The following is a 22,675-nucleotide window of genomic DNA, read 5'->3' as shown; positions in this document are numbered from 1 at the left end:
AATAAAGGAAAAGGAAAAAATAAAACAGAAAGAAAAGAAGAATAGAAAAGCAATGAGAATGATCTTTTCAGTCCATAGATACCTGGTTTTGAAAGCAATTTCAAAGAGGAGTTTTAACATTTCTGTGAGCAGTAACAGCAATATTGTAGGACAGGTACAGCCTCCATTACTCACATGCATATGTTCTAGGATATTATAGAGCATCATTGCTTTATAATGAGACCTCATATGTTTTTGCACACACACAAAACATATATACAATATATGCACTCACTTGTTTCACATTCTGGAGTTCCTCTGTCAATTGTTTCCTTTGCCTTTCTGCTTCAAATAATTTTTCCTGTATTTAAAAACCACCGAATTAATAACTTGTTATGAATATCAATGAGTACCATTTTTAGGGCTTCATTTCAAAGCTTATAAATGCCCCAAATATCCAACCACTACAATCTAAAAATTTAGTTCCATCACTTTTCTGGTTTTATATATAACATTTAAAAGTAATTAGCTACAATATAATTGTGATGAAAATGTATTTTCTGTTACTTTAATTTGCTATTTTGTAAGGTCTCAAAATCTGAGGTCCAACATAAGTCAACGAGGATCAAAATATGTAAATATTAACTAAATTTTGGGTAATAACTATCACTGCCAAAGAGCTTCCAAATTGGAGAGCATTATTATTACAACTTGGAAGTCTCTCTTTCTACACTAAATAAGACACATGAAACTGAGTTAAATAACATTTTCCAGATTTAGCTTATTCTTGGAAGATCACCCATAAAAATGAAGATATGACTGGTACAACCAAAATATGAAATGAGAGTTCTTAAGGTAGAATATTATACATGCCAATCAAATATTATCACCTTTGAATTTAAAATGAAGCATATACTCTAAAATGTTCACTTGTAAGCATGTTATAAATAAATCTACATTTTATTGATCAAATCAGAAACACTAAGTATAATTTAAGAACTTTTTTGCTATAAACTTGAAAAGAGGTATTGCTTGAAGATTAAATTGAGTGGTAAATACTCATGACAACACAGCAAGGTTTGTGAGAAGTCATCTGCTTTCCGGTGTATTTCAGCTCATTCGTGTCTAAGAGATAAGATGAAGGTATATGGAAATGAACATACTACAGCAATCTAATGAATCTGCCACCGACCAGGAGCCAAGAAACTGCTGGCTCCCATGCTTTTATGCTCTGGCAAGTCACCTTCGCTCATTGTGTCCTAGTTTTTTGCATCTGTAAATGGAAAATATATCTATTTTCATTCAGCTTTGCAAAGCAGTAGCAATGCGAACTCTGCAGAAAGGCTTTAAGTTAAAGAAAGCCCACAGCACTTTAAAAAATCATTCTTGCCAAATGAAATCAGACATTAGCATCAAATTATTTTGGCTTCACTTTTATCTGTACTTTAAGTCAGACATAAAGATTAGAGATGTACAGGATAATGGTAAGCAAGGAGAGACCATCTATGTACCCTATGAACTTCATTTAACAATGTCTATTTCTGTGTGTTTATAATCCAAGTAGGAAAATTAAAAGTACAAACATTATCTCAAATACAGTATTTCTTGCTTTGTATGTGCTTCTATATAGCTAAACAAGTGGTTCTCAGACAATAGGTAGGTTTTGAGGTAAAGGAAATTTCGATTATGCCACATTAGAATATGTTCGGTTACATTTCATAAACTTTAAATGTGAATTTAAAGCTTCTTCAGGAAAGCTTGGTTAAATGTTACATGAATACAGTTTTAAGTTAAAATTCTAATAATTAATGTTTATATTCATATAAACACTGAAATATGTCACTAAATTTAGCAATGATAAATATTAAGGAAATGAGAAAGATCGGAGAGCCTCTAAAAATTCTGATGGACCATAAAATGTAATGGTTTATGCAGTGACAAATTATATAAGAATGCTATCCTACCAAGAAAACTAACAGTGGAAATATTTCCTAAGAGGATGGGTATGAGGAAACTATTGTCAATATATTTTTAAAATTGAATTTATTTATTTTTAAAACTAAATGTAAAACTGTTAACTGTTATACCAGAAGTGTGGAAGGATAGTGGTTTCAAAGTTGTAATAAGAAGTATATAAACCCTGGCTGACGTGGCTCAGTGGATTGAGCGCTGGCCTGTAAACCAAAAGATCACCAGTTTGATTCCCAGTAAAGGCACATGCCTGGATTGCAGGCCAGGTCCCCAGCTGGGGGAGTGTGAGAGGCAAACAATCAATGTTTTTCTCTCCCTCTCTCCCTTTCTTCTTCTCTCTCTAAAAATAAGTAAATAAAATATTTTTTAAAAAAGAAAAAAGAAAAACTGAGGTTTAAAAGAACAAGTACATAAGATATTCCCTTAGTAATGGAATCATGCTCATATATATTTGGAAGAAATATGAATTGGCAAACACTTTTGAAAGGGAATTTGGTAACATATATAAAATTTCATATGTCCATATCTTTTGAGAAAAGAACTCACTTTCAGAAATTTATTCAATTTGTACTTTTACAATTGTAAATCACGCAACGATACATCTACAAAGCTATTTATGATGGAATTATTTTAATAATCGAAAACTGAAAATAGCCAAACTATTCATCATTAAGAAACTGGTTAAAAAACCTAGGACAGATCCATCTAATTGAGGATAGGAGAGCTGTTAAAAAGAATTTGGTGTATCTGTGTGTATTAACTGGAACATTAGCCTAAGATATAATACTACCGAAGAGGGGGAAAAAAGGCAAGTTGTAAAAAAGTGTACAGTATATTAAATGATTTTGTAATAGTTAAAAATATAGTTCATATTTTTATATATATTTATATGTGATATATTCATTTAAAAATTACAATTGGCTATCTACAGAAAGTCTACAAAGGATAAACAAGATATGTTTAACAATAGCTTCTTCTAGAGGCTGGACTTTAAAAACGAAAGTAGCAAGGAAATTTCTTTCATTTTATGGGTGTAATTATTTTGCTTTAATAAAAATTAAACAATAGAATTTCACTTACTTATGAAAATAATTAAAAAACATTAAAATATATTTCTATGTTGCATTAATGGTAAATCAGGTAGTTATGTTACTTTTTTCTCAAAGATTTAAAAAATATAATGGCCTTCTATGAAAATTGGGATGTAATTTAAATTTAAGATTCTACTAAACACAGAAGGAAAACATATAAAGAGAATCGAAATCTTAAATTATATTTGAGATATATTGTGTGTGTTTTCTTCCTGTAAATCACACGGCCTTAATTCTAAATTACGTTAGCAAAAGACAGCCCCCCTGAGGCATGCCCATGAACATGGGAGAAAATGTTTTTCCCTATGAACACCTGAGGACTCAACACTGCCATGGTTTGCTTTATTGGCTCCTCATCCTTGCCACCACCAGTGTGAGAAAAAACAAGAGGTGAGAAGTAGCCAAATCAGAAGGTCTGTGTAAAAACCACTGTTCAAACTGAATCTTACACAGCTCTTTTGAAAATATAAAGTGTGTAAACTGAAAAAGTAACTCTCTAAAGATCAATTGAAGAAATAAATTGATATTAATATTCAATATCGACCAATACTAACATTTCAGCTACTGGATATTAATATTCTTTATTTAAAAATAACACTAAACCCCAATACTTCTGAACTCAACGCAAGATGGTTTTCTTTCTCTTTTTTCTGAAGGATATGTGAGAAAGCGCGATTGGAGATTACCTTAAGCATATTCACTTCTTCCAAGGCATTGTTCCTTTCACGCTTCAGCCTTTCCACTTCATCCACTTCTAAGGAATCACAGGCGATACGCTGTCAACATTAAGATATAAGAGAAAAATTATGCATTAGATGCTAATTATGAGAACTAGCATAAAAATCTTTTCTGACAAGGCTTAGGAGTCACGAATGTCACAGCAATCTGGGGGAATTTCAGTCATTTACACTTAATCTTACATTGTTTTTACTTATAACAGAATTTATATGATTGTCAGGTATACATACTCTGGTAGTATCTTTATGATTCTTAGTTAACAATATAATTTTCCTTAAAAGTCCAAATCTCAAGACCGTGTTTCTAATGTTAAAAAGACTTTATGAGCTACTAACAGAAACTGTTCCACTTTTCAAATACATGGTCTCTAAGGCTAGCAAAATGCTGGGCACTATATACCAAGGCTGTTTACATAAACCCAGTAAAGGACATCAATTGATCATGTGTCTTCTTTTAATTAAACACAATATAACATAACAGCCAAGTAAGTGGCTTAAAAAGATTCCTGCACAGAAACTGTCTTGAAGATAATATTAATAATTCATGCACAAGTGAATAACAACAACAAAAAATAGCAGAGCTGACAATCTCTCTTACTTTTAACATGATCTCTTTGACAGTTAATTGCAAGGTAAAAAACAATAACAATCTTATCAGAGATAAAAATCCAAGTCTAATTACAGCTATCTTCTATGTAGAAGTTAAAACAGAACTAAAAATATAGAAAATATGATTTAAAAGATTAAGTAGAGAAAGCGATTGAATGCAGAGTAGAAAAAGATAATCCAAATAATACGAGCCATTTGTTGGGAAGTTACTATGTGCAGATGCCTTGCTAAGGACTATGTATGTTCAATATTAAATCTGCACTATGGCGCTGCTTCCATTTACAGATGAGGAAATGAGCTCAGAAGGTTAGGAATTTACTGAAGGTTTCACAGCTAATAAATGGTCATCCCAAGATTCTCAAAGAGGTCTGACATTAGTTTATGATTCTTACTAACTAGTCAACAAAAATCATGGTGAATTAACAAACTCAGATTTGCCTTCCAAATCCTAGAATAGCAGAGGCAGGGCCATACTTCAAATTTAGGGAGAAATACTCTTCCTAAGCATTATTGGTTCCTTTTGTTCTGACACATTTGCTTTTGTGTATCTATAAGGCTACTGTCTCTAATTTATATGATCTCATATTCTTCATCTGTCTCTACTCTTTTGTAAATACTCAACACACACACTTAGAGAATCCCTTCTTATACTGCCATAGATTAGATTTTGAAATGCTAAAGCACTCGAAAGTGTGTTCCAAAGGGTATTAACTAGCTTTGTACAAAAGCAAAACTAGGTGGTGGTGATGGTGGTGGTGGAGTTATCTGTCCACACTACAACACCCCCCTCATATATTTCTTATTCTACATTTGGATTCTCCTTTGTCCTCCACCTACATTACCTACCACCAGTTTCAACCACTTCCAATAACGGACACTATTATAAGATTATTTCTGTAGTATCACTTTGATCATGTCACTGTTCTCCCCCATGGTTCCTAACAGACCGTTAATAGAGTACAAACTCCTTAGTTTAATATTTATGCTCTCAGGCATAGCTTTTTTCACTGACCTGCATGCACCAGATTATCTTTTTTAAAAAGTAGATCACTCTGCTTACCGTTACATTATATAAATTGTGTTGCTGTTGTTCATGGAGGCACTCATCACTCTCTGTTCACCTCCTGAGCAGATAAAATTCTACTCATCATTCGGAACTCACGCAAATGCCAACTCTGTCACGAATCTTCTCTGAGTGTTTTAAGCTCTTTTATTATTATGGTCTTATCACACAAGGCATTTTCAAACTATAATTATTTGTGTACATCACTTCCCTGACACTATACCATAAGTTCTTAGAGGGACAGGCTAGAGTTTACTTATCCTTTTTTTTTTATCAATTACAGTTTACATTCAATATTATTTTGTATTAATTTCATGTGTACAGCACAGTAGTTGGAGTTTCACCTATTTAATAACAGGTACCACAGCACCTAGCACAATGCCATGCACACTGTAACTGTTCGACATACATTTAAGATTTTACAGATGAGTACACAGTGAAGTGGCCATGAAGTATTTACCACTCCACACAGTGAGAATATAATTTATATCATGACCCAGTATAAGTGAACTATTCTCACTCTTATCACACACAATTCACTTTGGTACCATTCTATTCTGTTTCTCTTGTTGAAATGGTGGTTGCAATCCACGAAAGTGGTTTAGCAAGAACACAAATTGTTAAAAGTCTGCATTAGGGAATTAAGAGTGTTTGCTCTGTGGTTTTAAGATAATCCATTTATGGTACTTAATAAATGGGGTAAACTCATCACATTAAGGTGAACGAGAGTCTGCTGTTCTAAGTTTAGAAGACAGCTAAATGTAGGCTCTAACCTTGCTTTTTCTGTGCATACCCTTATGCCAGCAGCAAGTGTAGCAATATGTAAATTTTTATATAGCAATGATGATTAGAATCACAGTAAGATAATTATCTTTTTGATTCTAAATGCTATGTTATTCCAAAACCAAAGCTTTTTGCCCACTAAACAAAAGTAGGACTGACTTATAATGCCTCAGCAATTCTTCCTTCCTAAAAGATAGTATCTCAAGAAATCTCATGAGTCAGACAAAATGATAAAGCAGCCAGTTACAAGAACACATGTTGTATGATTCTATTTATTATGAAGTTCAAGAATAGGCAAAAGTAATCTATGCTGATAAAAATCAAAATAGTGGTTCCCTGTAAAAGTGGGAGACACAGCTGACTGGGAAGTTGACATGAAGGAGCCTCTTGAGTGGTGATCACCCAAGAGGCACATATAAAATTCATCAAGTTGTACATCTGAGATTATTATACTTTACTGTGTGTCCATTATGCATCAGTAAAAATATTTTTAAAAAATAAATTACGAAAAAGATAAGCTTCCCCCAGAAAGAAACATGAAGAAGAAAGGAAGGAAGGAAAGGAAGGAAGGAAGGAAGGAAGGAAGGACCCCTAACAGATGGATTATAAAATCTGACTCTCTTGTTTGTGTCAAAATGGTTGAGGGGGTAACCAGAGTGGAATTTCCCCACCTTCAAAGACTGTCAGCATCCTCAGCCACAGATCAATTGATAAACTGCAGATGAGGTATTATAGCATTGTTTTTAACTCAGAAAACAATTGGGAATTATAATAAAAAACAATGAAATTTTTTTTTATTTGCTTCTGGTGAGCTGCTTGACAAGCAGTGATTTTTACAGAATTTTCCAAATTGTGGTACATTACCCATTAGTGAATTATTAGGCCAAATATTTAATAAAAAAGAAATAGAATTGAGTATTAAATAAGAATGCCATGATATAGAACAGGTAAGTGATGCTTTGATACTTTTGTTTCAATTCTACATGTGAGAGTGGTGAAGTAAAATGTATTCTTACTCTGGATTCCTGTGGGGGAAAATATAGGAAAGTCAACATTTAGGGGGATATCTTCTGTGTGCTGAGAAGCACAGTACAACAAAGGGAATCTTATAAATTAATACCACATCCAACATTTTGATCTGTGCTACAAACAGCACGTTATTGGCATGCAAAAGACCTTGCACAAGCACTTTGCTTTTGCTGCCGAAGTATCACAGGCTGAATACGTTCTTATCTGTCCTAAAATCATATCGGTAAGGACATAAATTACTAATTTGGAGCATGAGTATTTCTTTGCCTCTACTAAGAAAGCTTTGCATGCTCACACAAGGTACTCTGAATTCCCCACTTCACTTAGGTTCTAAGCCACGCAACCGTCTTGGCCTTTCCTCAGCAAATGTGGGTACGGGAGCTCTGAGAACTATTTAGCGATAAGAAAACAATACTCTGCTGTCAGTATTAAGTAGATAAACATCTGACATCTAAATCAGTGGAAGAAAAACCGTGCTCTTACACCTTCAGTTTTCTGACTCCAAATGCTAAAGAATCAGTTCTGATCAATCAGTGGCTCAATTCTAGGTCTGGGTGGCCTGAGAGTTTCCAAACACCCAGGCCTTTGGGAACTCTCATTCACTGCTGGTGGGAATGCAACGCTATACAGCCACTTTGGAAGACAGCTGCAGAAAACAGTGAAAAATGAAAAAAGCCCTCACACATGTCAGGTAACAGTCAAGACTTGTGATTTAAGTACAATCGAGACAATTCCTTGGGACATACTGTACCTGTGAGTCTAATACTTTGGAAATGTCAGGTGTACCAACACTGACTTCATCCAACTGCAGGCAAAACAACTTTCTGGCAACCTGGACAAAATCTAAAATGGAACACATTTTGGTAAGAACACATTTAACTTCATCTAAATAAGTCTTATCTTTTTCTATATTAAGTTGAAGCTATATAACTAATGTTTAAAATTTAACTTACTTAAATAAGTTGCCTTTAGACAGCATTAACTGGTGATAAATATAAGTTCAAGTAAAAAAGAAAGAGATAAACTGGTTTTAACTTCATTTGACTTTGCTGAAGTTAATAAATCAACTAAGATAATAATAAAGCAAATACATATCACAGGCATAAGTATTTCTCCAACTCTTAAATTATGAGTAGAACTTTTCCTGAAACATATGAAAATATTATGATTTACAGTTTTTCCAGCTGGAAGAACCCAAGATTTAATAAAAATAATAGTAGCAGCTAATGTTTCTGGAAAGCCTCTATATGGTGGGCATGAGGCTTTGCAATTTCATCCTCAGAATTTATGAGCAGGTCCTCTTACCCTCTCCATTTTACAATTTGAGGCTAAGACACATTAACTGTCTAAAATCACCCAAAGCCACTTGGCAATAAGTAGCAGAACAGGATTCCACTTAAGGTCTGACTCAGAGACATATACTCTTGATTGTTATATAACACTGCCTCATGCAGTCAGAGTGAAGGGTAAGCTTCTTCAGATATGGAGTGTAACCTATACACCTATCTACCCTCAAATGCTTTTGTTTTGACTGCAGTATTTTCAATTTCCAAGGATTCATTTAACGATCTCGTATTGTTCTGATCTTACAGTATCCTACCCTTATTTCATGGATGCCTTATCTTTGCTTCTCTTATTAAAGATGTTAATTATGGTTTATCATAAAGCTCTCTCCTGCTCTCACAATATTTCCCTTTTTTCTGAGTTCCTCCTCTTTTATTTGCCCAATAGTTAGGGGCTTTATATTTTATGTTGGAGGAGGTCTCCAAATGTCTATTGATTCTTGGCTGTGAGTTCGTAGTTAAGAAGAATTAGGCACTAAGATGCTGATTGAAAATTTTGTGTGGGTAACTCCCCTCATCAACTGGCAGCTCCAATACAAAGCAATCAGGTGGCCAAGCTGATGTTTTTGTTCAGCTGCTTCTGAGACTCCAACGACCTCTTGCCTGGAGTGTAAACACGGCTGCCCATGTCCCTGAACACTCGGGGTGTGTACTGTGAGTAGTAAGTCACTAAACACTTGCCCCAAATCCCAAGGCTGCAACTCTATGTCCACACCTCTCTGGCTTAACTTCTCAAGAGAATATACTTACTTTCTTCTGCAGGCATAAAGGAGAGGTGGTTGCCGTACTGCTTGTCAGGGGGCACAGAGCAGCACATACAATCGCTCCCTACACAAACTTCCAACTTTCGGTGTCTGGAGTCCTGCCTGCACCCAGCCTTCGGAGGTACCTGATGCTCTCAGGCCTTTTCAGGGACAAATCAGCTGTTCCCCATTGTGATTCCCTTATCTCTTCAGACTTTACCTGCCTCTGCTCGCTAATTCATTTATTTTCTGTCCTTATATGTTTTTAGTATATATGCAATTCTCTTTCTTGGTTCTCATTATTTTCAGGTGAATTTTAAGAGGAGAGGGGAGCAAATATATCTTTTTTCCATCACTTCAAAACCAAGAAGTGAATTTCCTTTTTTAGTAATAGAGCTTTTTAAAATGATACAATGTTGCATCTATGGCAGAAGAAAAAATTAAACAGGTAATGCTGTCAAAGATAAAAAGAATTGTTATATTCCAGTATTACTAGTGGTAGAACAAATAATGTGTGAAAAAACATCTCTGGAAAACAACTTATCAATATGTATCAAAAGTCCAAACCACTTTTGGGCATTCATCCTAAGAAAAAGAAAAACAAATGCTATGATGTTATATATAGAATTATTTATAATATCAGCTACTGAGAAACCATCAAAATTCCCAATAGTGAAAAGGCTTAATATTACAGTATGTCAACATTATGCCACCTTTAATAAGAATAATTATACAGCATCATAAAAATATTTACCGTATCACATTAGCTAAAAAAAATTAAAATTTCACTGTAGTGAAATTAGCATGTATCTTGTACTGTTTTGTTATTACTACAGCAATGTTTCTGCAATAAACAAAAAAACAATATGATAGAATTACAATATTTTAGAGCCAAAAGGTTCTGAGAAAGTTCTCCTTTCTGCTGACCAGTAATTCTAGCTGAATTTTTAGAGTAGTAATTGAGGAATTAGAAATAGATGTGGTCTTATTTTTTTCCTCACTCCTTCTAGGAAGAGGAACTTTTAATGAAAATGAGTCATAATAACTCTTCAAACAAGTTTCTGTGATGTTATAACACAATGGACCTGACATTACCTCCGAAAGACACTGTCCCCACTGGGTCTGCTTGCACCTGCTGTCTCAGGGCTTGGTGTTGTTCCTTTGTGGGCTGAATACCAAGATAATTTAGAGCCTGGAAGGAAAAGGACTCATGTAAAGCAATTTTTCAAATCTCCAAAGAATAAACTTTTCATTAGAACTTCCTTTTACAACCCCAGTGAAAAGAACCAATATCAGGAATAGGGATCAGAATTAGATGCCCAAAGAAAATCTGCTGACTGTTTATGGATTAATTTTCTGTAAAATATTAGCTTCCTCATTCTACCACCATCTCAGGTTTTGGTTTTTTTTTTCAAGGCTTGCACTTTAGCAGATCCTAAATTTGTAAGCATAGCCCTAGAACCAAAACTCAAATTATTTCCTGGTTTAAAATATGTGAAATGGCAGGAGAAAAAGAGCAAAGAAAATGCTATTAAATCCAATTTAACATTAATTTCTATAAGCAGCACTCCAAAGCATGCATATTTTGCTAATATCTTGTACTTGAGATGAAAAATAAAGTTGACAGAAACGGAATTAAATACAAAGTATTCTAATTTTTGGCTTGTGTGTGAACAGGCTTACATAAATAGGAAACTAAAATGCTTTCCCTGGAGGCTTCTCTCTACCTTCTCCTGTCAGCAACCACTGCAGATTAAAAATTCAGAGACTGCTAGATGCATTCTAGAATCCATTGTCCCCTTGTTCTTCAGTAACAGACTTAGCTAGAAACACTGTCATCCAACTAAAAGATAACCCCCTGCCCCTTCTGCAGCTTGGTGAGGACACGTGACTCTGTGTTGGCCAAGGGGATGGAAGGCAAAGTGCTGTGAGGAACTTCTGGGACGTCTTTCAAAAGTAGCAGTAGGCATGTCCTGTCCCTTTTCCACCTCTCTTTGGGCTTAATGAAAAGAAAACAAAAAGGAAGATGAATGAGAGGAAGAGAGGGAGGGAAAGAGAGAGGGAGGGAGGCTGGAATTCAAGTGGTCACCCTGGTACACGGTCGGCCTAAATAAAGACAGTGGAGCAGAAAGGTGGTGGGAACACAGGGCTCCACCACCGCAGGGCCCCCACGCCAGCCCCGATCACCTCCTTTCGGGTTTCTTTCTGATGTGAGGGAAATCAATTTCTAATGGAGACCACTGTTATGTTAGGTTCTCCAGTTATGTATAGCAAAACCTAATCCTAGCTAATGCAGGAGGACAGATTGGATGCCCTGTATTACTGAACTGCACAAGAACAGACTCTATATCAATCATATCAAAACTAAAACATAGGCAAAGTTTAATATTGGCAAGTGCCCTTTATAAATTTCTTCCTCTTTTGGAATCTGTTCAGTTACTCATCATTTCATGTATCAAATATTTATTTAGTGCTTACTATTGTAGTGTAGTGTAGGCAAAGGGACAACCAAACAAGATACAGTTAATACTATGGTCTTTAGATCGAGGATTATATGTAAATAAATGCAATTAATGCAATATGTGATTTAATGGAAGTGTGCGCAGGATATACTGTGACCAAAATGAGCTGGTTAATGTACAGGTGGCTGGGCACAGTGAGGGGAAGACACAGGAGGAAGGGAGGATATTGGGGAAGATTCCTTCAAAAGTGATTCTAGAGCTTCATCTAGTATTATTTGCCTACTCTGTTGGCAGAGTCATAAATACAATATTTGCCCTCAATAACAAGGAATAATGATTCTTTTGGCTTTCTTTGCCTTCAGTCATAAAAATGTTCCAAATTTTCCAAAATCTAAAAATAAAAGAGAATAATACGAAGAACACCCATGTACTCACTATCATCAAATACTTGCATTTGCTTGAAATTTATATATTTTAAAGAAATGAACATTAATGACTTAGTTGAAAGCTTTCTCCATTGTTCCCCAGCCAGAACCACTATCCTCAGGGCAGTGTTTCCTTCCTGTCCATGATTCGATGTCATCGCTACATACGTCCCCTGATGACATGCACTCTCATGCAATTAAAATTTTACATGAACAGTACAGAAGGATAATCTTACAAATCATTTCTACTTTTATCTCAATGTTTTCATTTCACAATTGCCCAATATTGTTTGTAAAACTAGTTCAATTATTTTAACTTCAAATGGTATCCAACTGTATGAATATATTATAATTTATTATCCATTCCTTGATTGATGGGCTTTTATGATTACTCCAGTTTGGTTTTCATCAAGACATTATATATGTTTCCTTGTATAGATGTGTGGGAATTTCTCTACAGTATATCCCTGGAAGAGGAAATGTGGAGTCATAGGGTTAACAGTCACCTTTATTAGATATTGTAAAATAACTCTCCAGATTGGCTGTACTAAGCAATTTACACACACCACTAGTACATAAGCACTCCTATTTTTCTACAGTCTTAACAGCATTTTGTGATTTTGCACTTTAATTTTTGTCAATGTGTTGTTTATGGTATAGCACATTGTGTGTTAATTTGAATTCCCCTAATTAAAGTGAGACTAAACTTCTTTTTTGATTAGCAATACCTTTGACTCACAAATTACTTAGCAATATATTTTAAATTTTCACACACAGTTTTAAGACACAATTTTTGTTAATGATTCCTAATTTGGTGGCATTCTCCCAATTGTGAAAACCAAAAATATCTCCAGTCATTGCCAAATGTCCCCTGAGGCGAAACTCCACATTCCTGTCCTTGGGAACTGCTGCTCCAGGAACACACACCAGTAACAGCCTGGTGTATAATTGTTCTTATTTTCTATGAGTAAAGCACCTATATATAAAAATATATATAAGTTATGTATTTTTTACAAAAATTAAATTTTACTACATGGAGTGTTCTATGTTTTTAAAAGCTATCAATATATCACAGCCTTCTACTCTGTAGATTTTAGATCTTTGCATGTTTTTTAAAATAGTTATAATAGTATATTAAAGCTTAGCATTTAAGTATATGTATATCAGATTTTGAATTTAACAAAACATTGTAAAAGGCCCTTCTGAACTTTTCTCCAGAGGTAACAACTGGTATACATTTGATTTAATATTCCTGAACATTTTATCATAATATTTGATGTATACTAAAAACATGGACTGTATGTAACAAGCACATATATTTTAAAGCAGGACAATAAACCATCCATGAATCCATTTAAAAATCACAAAACTGCTAATACTAAAATTTTGATACTATTTATTTTAAAATGGTTTGTCACATACAATCATATATCCCTAACCTATTATTTTGTTTTGCTGTTTATAAGCTTCAAAAAACGCTGCAGACCATCTTTTGAAACTTGTTTTTTTAATCTCGTGTTTTGGTTTTATCATTCATCCTTGTGGTTATATGCTATTGTAACAGCAATGGATTCACTTTACTGGCAAATATTTAATTAGATTAATATGCTACAATGTATTCATCCCTCCTCTTGCAGATGGACATTGGACTTTCTGCTTACCAGCGCTGCAGCAATGAACCTTCTTGTGCGTTTCTACTACAACACATGGGTAACAATTCCTTTAGGGTATAGACCTAGGGGTAGTTTTGGTGGATCTTTTTCTGATTGATTTATAGAGTTCTTTATATATTTAGCATTTTTATATGTTATGTGTATTACAAATGTTCCTCCCAGTTTTGGGCATAACTTTTCACTTTTTCATATTCCCTTCTTACAGTTTCTTTTTAAATTCATTGATTTTTTAGAGAGAAGGAGGAAAGGGGTGGGAAAAGAGAGAGAGAAGTATCAATTTGTTGCTCCACTTATTTATGCATTCATCAGTTGATTGTTTTATGTGCCCTGTCCTGGGATTGAAGCCCCAACTTTGGCATATTGGGATGATGCTCTAACCAACTGACCTACCTGGCCAGGGGCATGGAGTTTCTTATGGACAATTCCCAGGCACGTTTTTACACCATTGCTTCATATTTTTATAAATATATAATATGAAGAGATTTTAAAATATTTTAAGTTTTGATTTTTGTATAAATGTACCATACTGCACATATCAATATATGACTTCGTTTTATTAATAGCAGATTTATTGATATATAATTCACATCTCATAACATTCAACCTCTTTTGTGTACAGTTAAGTGACTTTTAGTATATTCACAAAGTTGAGCATCAATCACCACTAACTCTAGAAAATTTTCCTCATGTCCCCCCAAAAAACCCCATACCCATTAGCAGGCACTGCCTATTTCTCTACTCCTCCAGCCCCAGGCTACCAATAATCTATTTGCTGTATGTATAGATTTGCTTATTCTGGGCACTTCATACAAATAGAATCATACAGTTTGTATTTGTGTGTGTGTGTGTGTGTGTGTGTGTGTGTGTCTAGCTTCTTTCTTTCACTTAGTTTAATGTTTCTATGTTGTAGCATGTATCAGAACTGCATTCATTTTATGGCCCAATAATTCATTATATATATATATATATATATATATATATATATCTATATATATATATTACACACACACGCACGCGCGCGCGTGCTGCATTTTGGTTATCCTTTTTTTAAGTTATCAAAAGTGAATAAAAAATAAAAAGAACAAGATATTATTATAAAAGTACTAGGTAGATAAAAACAAATTAGAAACTCAGTAGATATGTGGAATAGGAGACGGCTACGAAGAAAGAGAACTAGAGCAACAATGTCTCACTAAAGTTAAAATACTGGGCAACAATAAGCAGGTAGGTTGGGAAAGAGCTTATCAGAGTTCAAGTGTTGTGTCTTGTATGTCTGAAAGAAAGGTAAAGATTCTGAGTAACTTTATACTGATTAAACACATATGTTAAAAATATCTGTTAATCACTAAAAGAATAGCAAGAGAAGGTATAATTTCTAAACAAGTTGGAAAGAAAAATAAAATGCAAAGTAACCAAATAACTAAACATAAACCAAACAATATAACAGAGAGGGGGAAAAGTAATAAAAAACAAAGAAAATTTTTAAAATCTGATAAAAATAAATCAAAATGCATTATAATTAGACTAAATGTAAAATATGTGGAACAATGAGAACTCTTCCATAACACTAGTGGGAATGAAAATTGATAAAAATATTTTAGAAAACAATTTACCAATCCAACAATTATTTTCTGATCACAGACTATGAGCCAACCATTTTTCTAGGAGCTGGAGAAACAGAAGTAAAAATTTGGCAACACCTATAGTAAAGTTGGAGGTAAACTCTCTGACTTCATAATATTTTGTTAGTTAATTTTTTAAAAGCATGTAAGTGGTAAACTAAAAATTTAGAATATAGTTACCTCTTGGGGAGAGGGAAGGAATATATATGATCAAGAAGAAACACAGGCAATTTCAAAAGTTCTTGTTCTTAGCTGGGTGATGGGTATATACGTTTATTAGTCTTTAAACTGTACATGTATAATATAACCATTTCTGTGTATAATTGATATTTTCATGTAAAGATACAAAAACAATTTTATAAAAATAATGCAAGTAAAACACCAATTACAGGAGGTACTCAAAATATGGTGATTCTTATTATATTAAGTAATAATAAAGTTGCAAAATGCAATTAACTACAATGTAAATTGATCTAGAGCTAACCTTCACTATAGGTGAAAGTTTTGTTGAATGTAAAATATTCAAGAGGAATACAGCAAGTCAGTGAGACAAGCTCATAAATTTAAACTGAAAGTTATTTTTGATCAAAAAGTAGGTTCTAATAATTTATTGAATAATGTCATCTTTTAGCCTTAAAAATGTAAATGTATTAATTGGACAATAACTGTCTTTAACATTTTCTGGTGTGTCTATGGTGAATTTAAGAAATGTCAGTGCTGTACATTATTAGTCCCATACTTCCCAACCTAGTAACAAAGAACAACTCATTAACTATAATCAGATATTGGGCATGCATTGCTCACTACACCTTTCTTTAAATGTTACAGAAATGGCAAAAGGTAAAGTAAATACCAGCAAAATGGCATCTGTATCCCAAAGCACCTTTCCCAGGTACAAAGATACAGATATTGATAGTATAGAAGTGTCTTCAAGACAACTAATAAACTGTATCTCTAGTTGCTACGTTTACCACACCTACTTAAAAGTTTAACGTTAGAGCTGAGGGAGGGAATGAGGGAGGGAGCAAGGGAAAGTGGTGGGGGGGAGGCAGAGACAAATGTATTTAAAAATAAATAAATAAATAAAGAGAAAAAAAAGTTTAACGTTAGGATCAAATGAGATACATAGTACTTACAAAAATACTTTGAAAAATCTATCACCAAATAACTATGAAATTATTTAAAAATACCTGTATATAAAAAATAATTCTCAGAGTAGTTATGGAAAGAGGCAATCATTTTTTCAGACAATAAATTAAAAAAAACAAAACAAAACTAGTTCCGTGTTAGAAATCACTTTCCAGGAGATTCTGACATAAAATTGGCTACTTGGGAAAAACAAAATGGATTTCACGAAGACAATGCCACTCGTACACACACTGCAACAGGAACTTTCCTTCATCGAATTCTAACCCTGCTGCCTTTCTTAAACACTGTACTGAGTAGGGTGATTAATTAATAACCACATAATGAGTTAACACTTTTTCCTTGTGAAATCTCATTACAGCACCAATTTCCTAGACACTATATGCAATATATTCACAGAAGATAAAGAAATGGAGATATAATTTTATTACATTTAAAATATTTGATCACAGTGTCCTTACTACTGCATAGGAAATGTATTTAAAATGTAATGGATGATAAAGTTGAATTTGTCTACAAACTAGCAACTATAATAGAAGGACCTATTTCAAATTAAAGTGATACAGATACTATTATAGTAGTAATTGACTATCCAAAAACGGAAGCATAGCTTGGGAAATATTTGGGTGGATAGATGCTAATTTAGATTTTAGAAAAAAATTATTAAGTGAAATAGAGTTTCAAACTCTGAAAACAAGGAATACTCTACTACAGTCACTAAAAATATTTTGAATAATATTTTCAAAAAATATATATCATACACAAGAAAATTTAAACGAAGTAAAAAAATAAAGGCTGCCAGGTAGTCCTTAGCTGGATAATTTTCTACTTATCCAAATGAATGATTAGCATTAAATCTTGAATATCCAGAAATGTATATTAAACCACCATCATTAAAAAACAATAATTATTCATTTTTAGACATTGATATATTTTTAAACCTCAAACATTTCATTTTTGGAAAATGTTAATATTAACTGATTGTATACTTTTTTGCCATTAGCCAGAACTTACATTTTAAGGAAAAATTAAAAAAAAAAAGAGTACAAATTAGCAAAAGATGCTCAGTATTTTGAAAATATCAAAAAGTCATTTCAAGTATCTAATTGATCACAAAATTTCACTGAGCAAAAGCTAGGTGTTTAAAAAGTGGTAGGTACCATGCACATTTGTGAAGAAATTTTATCTCATTGATAGAACAAGATACAGAAAAGACTATAGGGAACTACAAAATAATTTACAGATGTGCAGAATAAGGTAATATGGGCCCTAACTAATAATAGTTAGCAAAGTCTGGATGAGGGAGTTGGAATTGAGTCACAATTTAAATAATGGGTAAGATTAAAATTGGCAATGAAAAGGTCTCTGTTAGAGGACCATGCAAAGATATGAATATGGAAATAAACCCAATGTGTATTTATTCCAGCTATGCATTTTCATACTCTTCCTAAAATGTAAAATATTATTTTCCACAAAACATGACAGGAAAGTAGCTGTGGACCTTGAACATTATATCCGTTTTTATATTAAAAAGTAAAAGATATGGCACTTTCTTGCTGACAGCTCCCAAATAACCTGATGAGAATAAGTTTTAAAATGCTTTCCTACCTTTTCTTTTTCTTTTTAATCATCGGAAGTTTCTTTTACATACAGAAGGTCTCAATGTTTTACTCTCCCCAGGACAATAATGTTGTGTCTTAGTACACTGCTACTGTCTTCTCAACAGTGAGCATATGACTACCTTATTCTTTAGGATATAGTTTCCCTTAACTTTTTGACAAATTGAACAAATGGAGTATTACTTGCACTTACTGCTATTACATATGAAGTCTACTACACTTTGTCATAATTTATTCCATGTTCTCTTTGATTCTATGTTGTAAAATATCACATTTGTCTTATTTATACACAGGAGGAGACAGATTCCTTTACATGGCAATTCAGTGACAAAAGGTTTTATTACTAGTGAACAACATGAACTGCCCAACTCAAACATGAATAAATTAATTTAAATCTAAACTGCCATTAGTTTAACTGCAAATATATAACTTCTCAGGATACTAAGGGCTCCAGTCTTTTATCCTCTCCAAGAACAAGATTCCTTCCCTGCTGCTATTTTATGGAAGAAGAATGGAAATTTAAAGTATTTACCATTTCCAGTTTCTCTGCCTTAAGGCGAATGGAGGGATTGAGGGAAATCTTCTTTCCTTGTGGTCCATAATTATCAGTCCAGGCAGGAGCAGCATCTAGGAGACAACAGGGTGCACATTCATTGGAAATTTAATTGGAATAGAAATTTTCATTTGACAGGATGTGTTCTGAGCTCCTGCTGTTCCGAAATAATTCTGGTTAATCAGCTGGCAGTTTTCACTTTTGTTTTCATGGTTTTTTTGTTAAATATAAAATGTATCATATGAACCAGCTTCACTTGAGCCCTAAAGGATATGATATAAAAAGAGTGGCCAATTGTGTATTAAATCCCACAGAAATATTAATTTAAAAGACAAACATACATCTTACCATCATTATTCTGTCATTACAATGCCTTACTAATTGTAAAATGAAAAGTCTTTTTAAAAAAAATAAGTAAAATCATACAAGAAATTCAAAAAAATCATGATATTTCTTTGGCTGGCAAAAGTGGTTTTGTCATATGAGCTCTGGAAGTACTACAGAAAAACTTTAAAATGCAAATTGTTTCAAGTTTACACATAAACTGTAATAGACTTGCAATTTCTTGAACTAAAAAAACCCTATTTCTTATTTTACAGAAGGGTTATATTTCAAGTAGTATAAATGGACTTTCAAGAGCACCTTCCCAATCTACCCTGATTAGTTAGATAAGCCTTTGTCCCTGTTGCATGAATAAGACACCAGGTACCATCCGGGACTAGACCTTGAAAAAAATTATTTGTTTTAAAATGCCAAAGTTTGTAAAACAAATTCCTGTAACTCACGTCAATCCTTATAGCTAAATTGTCACTATTCTAAATACACTTTTAAATGATATTTTACTAGTTCTACATAGAAACAAGAGGAAGAGAAAAAACTTTTTAAAATGTCACATCTTTATGCAGTGTTTTAATTTTTTTAAATTTCTCAGAGCATCTGTCTCTAAGTACAAAATGATTTGCATTCTCTTAAGAACATAAGAAGCGCATATGAAAATAAATAGTCTTCCTCTAAACCTTTAACACATCGTTAACATTCTATGTAAAATCTTGAATATGGCTTATATGTGTCAAGATCATAAAAAATGGCTACTGACTTTTAGATTCAAATGAAATCAAACATTGAGAAAGACTGATTTTGGTATAAAATATTTTTTACAATTCTGATAAAAGCAACAAAGTTCTCTTTGTTAATGTGATACCTCATTGTTGACCATGGGATAAAAAATACCATATGCATTTTTTTCCTCTTAATGTAACTGCAGAAGCAGCTTTCCGTGCTCCTTGCTTGGGGCCCTGCCAATAAAATGGCTTCCACTTCTCCATTGCAAACCCTGATGTTCAGTGTTTGGCTTCACTGTGCATCGGGTGGGCAGAACCTTGTTCGATGCAGTTCAGTTAGGTTTGGTAACATTAAGAGAAATTCTCTGCCAAACCTAAAGTGTGGCACAAAGAGGGGCATGGAGTGGTGCGGAATAAAAGACCAAGGAGCAGATAACTCAAAAGTCATTTTTCATTTTTAAGGTTTGGACTTGTGAGGCTTGACAACGTGCCGACCTATCTACAGGGAAGGCACACTATCACCAGGGAGGCCCGAACAAAGCTAACTGTGGTCTCCAACCAAGACAAACTCTGGGCGTGAAAACTCAGTTCAAGTTCAAGTACACACTTGGTGAGGAGTTGAGAGCGAGAGAGATCAGGAGCGAGAGGGGGGCACAGGGACACACACCATCCGCACACACGTAGGCATGCGGTCTCGCTCACGCTCTCCTGTAGCTAAGCTTAAAAGTTTGCCATGCAACAGCAGAAATAACATGAGATTAGCTCTTCTAGTTATGTCTACTTTTAACCAGGCAGTGCACTAAGTGCTTTAAATCAAGTACTCAGTAAGTGAGTACTTATTAACCCTTAAAATAACCATAATGACATAGGTGTTATCATTCCTATCCTCAAGAAGAGATCAACTAAGGCCCAAAAGGGTAAAGAAACATACTCAAGATCACCTGGCTAGTAGGTGACCATGTTAGGGTTCTATTTTCTTGTGACCCCCCACAAACCACTGTTCTTAAATGTGTCAATATCCTTCACTGTCAGTTTTCTCTTCTGTAAAGTAGGAGCAACAAAGCAGACCAACTTACAAAAATTCTAAAGGTAAAATCAAAATCATAGAAAACTGCTATGAGTATTGACACAGAGACTGTATTTAAATAGGAGATTAAATGCAAAATTATACTAACCTCTGCTTAATAATATGCATCGCGGCTTAACAAAAATCACACTTTCTTTTTGCCAACCTTCCCCTAAACCTTTCCTTTTGAGGCAAAACCTGCGGAGGGCCGTGCAGAAATCCAGCGAGCTTTGGTTATTGGAGCAGCCTGACCTGAGGAGCCCCTCACAGACAGCTTTCCTCACTGCCTGTGGCATCTCTCAGGGTCGGCCTCTAACTCTTTATTTATTTCCTTTTCTCTGAGGGATGAGACTTTTCAAAGTATGGCTTATTATTCTCTTAGAGCTTCTCTTCCTATTTCTCTTTTCGGGAGCAGAAGAAAGGAAATGTTTTGTAAGGGTAGGGTCAATACCATTTGGTTAATACTATGATTCCTCCCAGGGTATTTTTCCCTGCCACTGCCTGTTTCAATTACAAAAGCCTTAGAGAGGGAGAATGAAGGCTTGTGTTACGCTAAAGTTAAAGTTAATGATAGTATTTCTTCTTTTTTCTTGTCACTTGCTATTTATTTGTTTATTCATTTTTAATCGAATTTATTAGGAGGACATTGGTTAATAAAATTGTACAGGTTCCAGGGATACAGCTCTGTAACACATCATCTGTATATTGTATTGTGTGTTTGCCACTGGAAGTCAAATCTCCTTCTATCACCGGTTATCTCCCCTGTACCCTCTCCGACCTCTCCCACCGGCCTTTCCCTCTGGTAATCTCCATACTGCTGTCTGTGAGGGATTTTTTTTTTTTTCTTAGTCTGTTTCTATTTTGTTAGTGTATTTTGTTCATTAGATTCCACATGTAAGTGAAATCATATGGTGTTTGTCGTTGTCTGACTGGCTTATTCACTTAGCGTAATACTCTCCAGGTTCTTCCAAGAAGTTTGCAACATCTACGCTGTTGCAAAAAGTAAGATTTCCCTCTTTTTTTATGGCTGAGTAGTATTCCATTGTGTAAATGCACCACAGCTTTTTTATCCACTCATCTAATGATGGGCACTTGGGCTGCTTCCAAATCTTGGCTACTGTAAATAATGCTGCAAGTAACATAGAGGGTTGATAGTATCTCTTTACACAATGATTCTTTAGTAATTTCTTTAGTAATGTCTTTAGTATATTTTTAACTCACAAGCTCTTGTGTTATTCAGCTGATGGCAACAGTAAACGACTCTTGATTCAGAAATAAGAAGTTTAGGATGTGAGGGCGATCTGGCTGTGACATCTGTCACCCCATCGATCGCCAGGGTTGATTCGGCTGATCTGGCTGGCTAGGCGGGTGTCCCCTTCCTCCCTCACCGATCCATGTGCGTCCCTCCCGAAGAAATAAGAAGTTTATTTAATAGTTTTAAAAACACATTCAAGTATTATGGGGATTTTAAAAAATCCTAACCAGTTTTACACTTTGGAGTAATTTTGAGAAGGGAACAGAGGTAGACTTGCCTTGTTAAGTTTATTTTTGTTGTGGTTAACATTAAAACTCATTTATATTTTTTGAATAAATACCAACTGACTGAAGGAAGCAAGGTGTCATGGATCTAATTTGTGAAAAATAATTAAGTACTGATTACAGACACATCACAATGTATATCAGCTACCTCTAGATAATTT

General features: G+C 34.2%; 1 protein-coding gene across 1 annotated transcript in view; it reads right to left on the bottom strand.

Moving 5' to 3' along the window:
* Positions 1-22,675, bottom strand: part of STXBP4 (syntaxin binding protein 4) — a 136,433-nt gene that overhangs the window by 87,621 nt on the left and 26,137 nt on the right. The window contains exons 8-12 of the mRNA XM_054585433.1: positions 18,828-18,922; positions 10,444-10,540; positions 8,014-8,105; positions 3,728-3,817; positions 275-340 (exon numbers count right to left, since the gene is read on the bottom strand). Of these exons, the coding sequence (XP_054441408.1) occupies positions 275-340; positions 3,728-3,817; positions 8,014-8,105; positions 10,444-10,540; positions 18,828-18,922 (440 nt within the window). The remainder of the gene's footprint in view (positions 1-274; positions 341-3,727; positions 3,818-8,013; positions 8,106-10,443; positions 10,541-18,827; positions 18,923-22,675) is intronic.

Source organism: Pteronotus mesoamericanus, unplaced genomic scaffold (genome assembly GCF_021234165.1).
Source record: "Pteronotus mesoamericanus isolate MK-2021 breed Mesoamerican mustached bat unplaced genomic scaffold, CSHL_Meso_final contig_84, whole genome shotgun sequence".
NCBI lineage: Eukaryota > Metazoa > Chordata > Mammalia > Chiroptera > Mormoopidae > Pteronotus > Pteronotus mesoamericanus.
The sequence above is the reverse complement of the archived record's forward strand: the minus strand, read 5'-3'. Positions and strand labels throughout refer to the sequence as shown.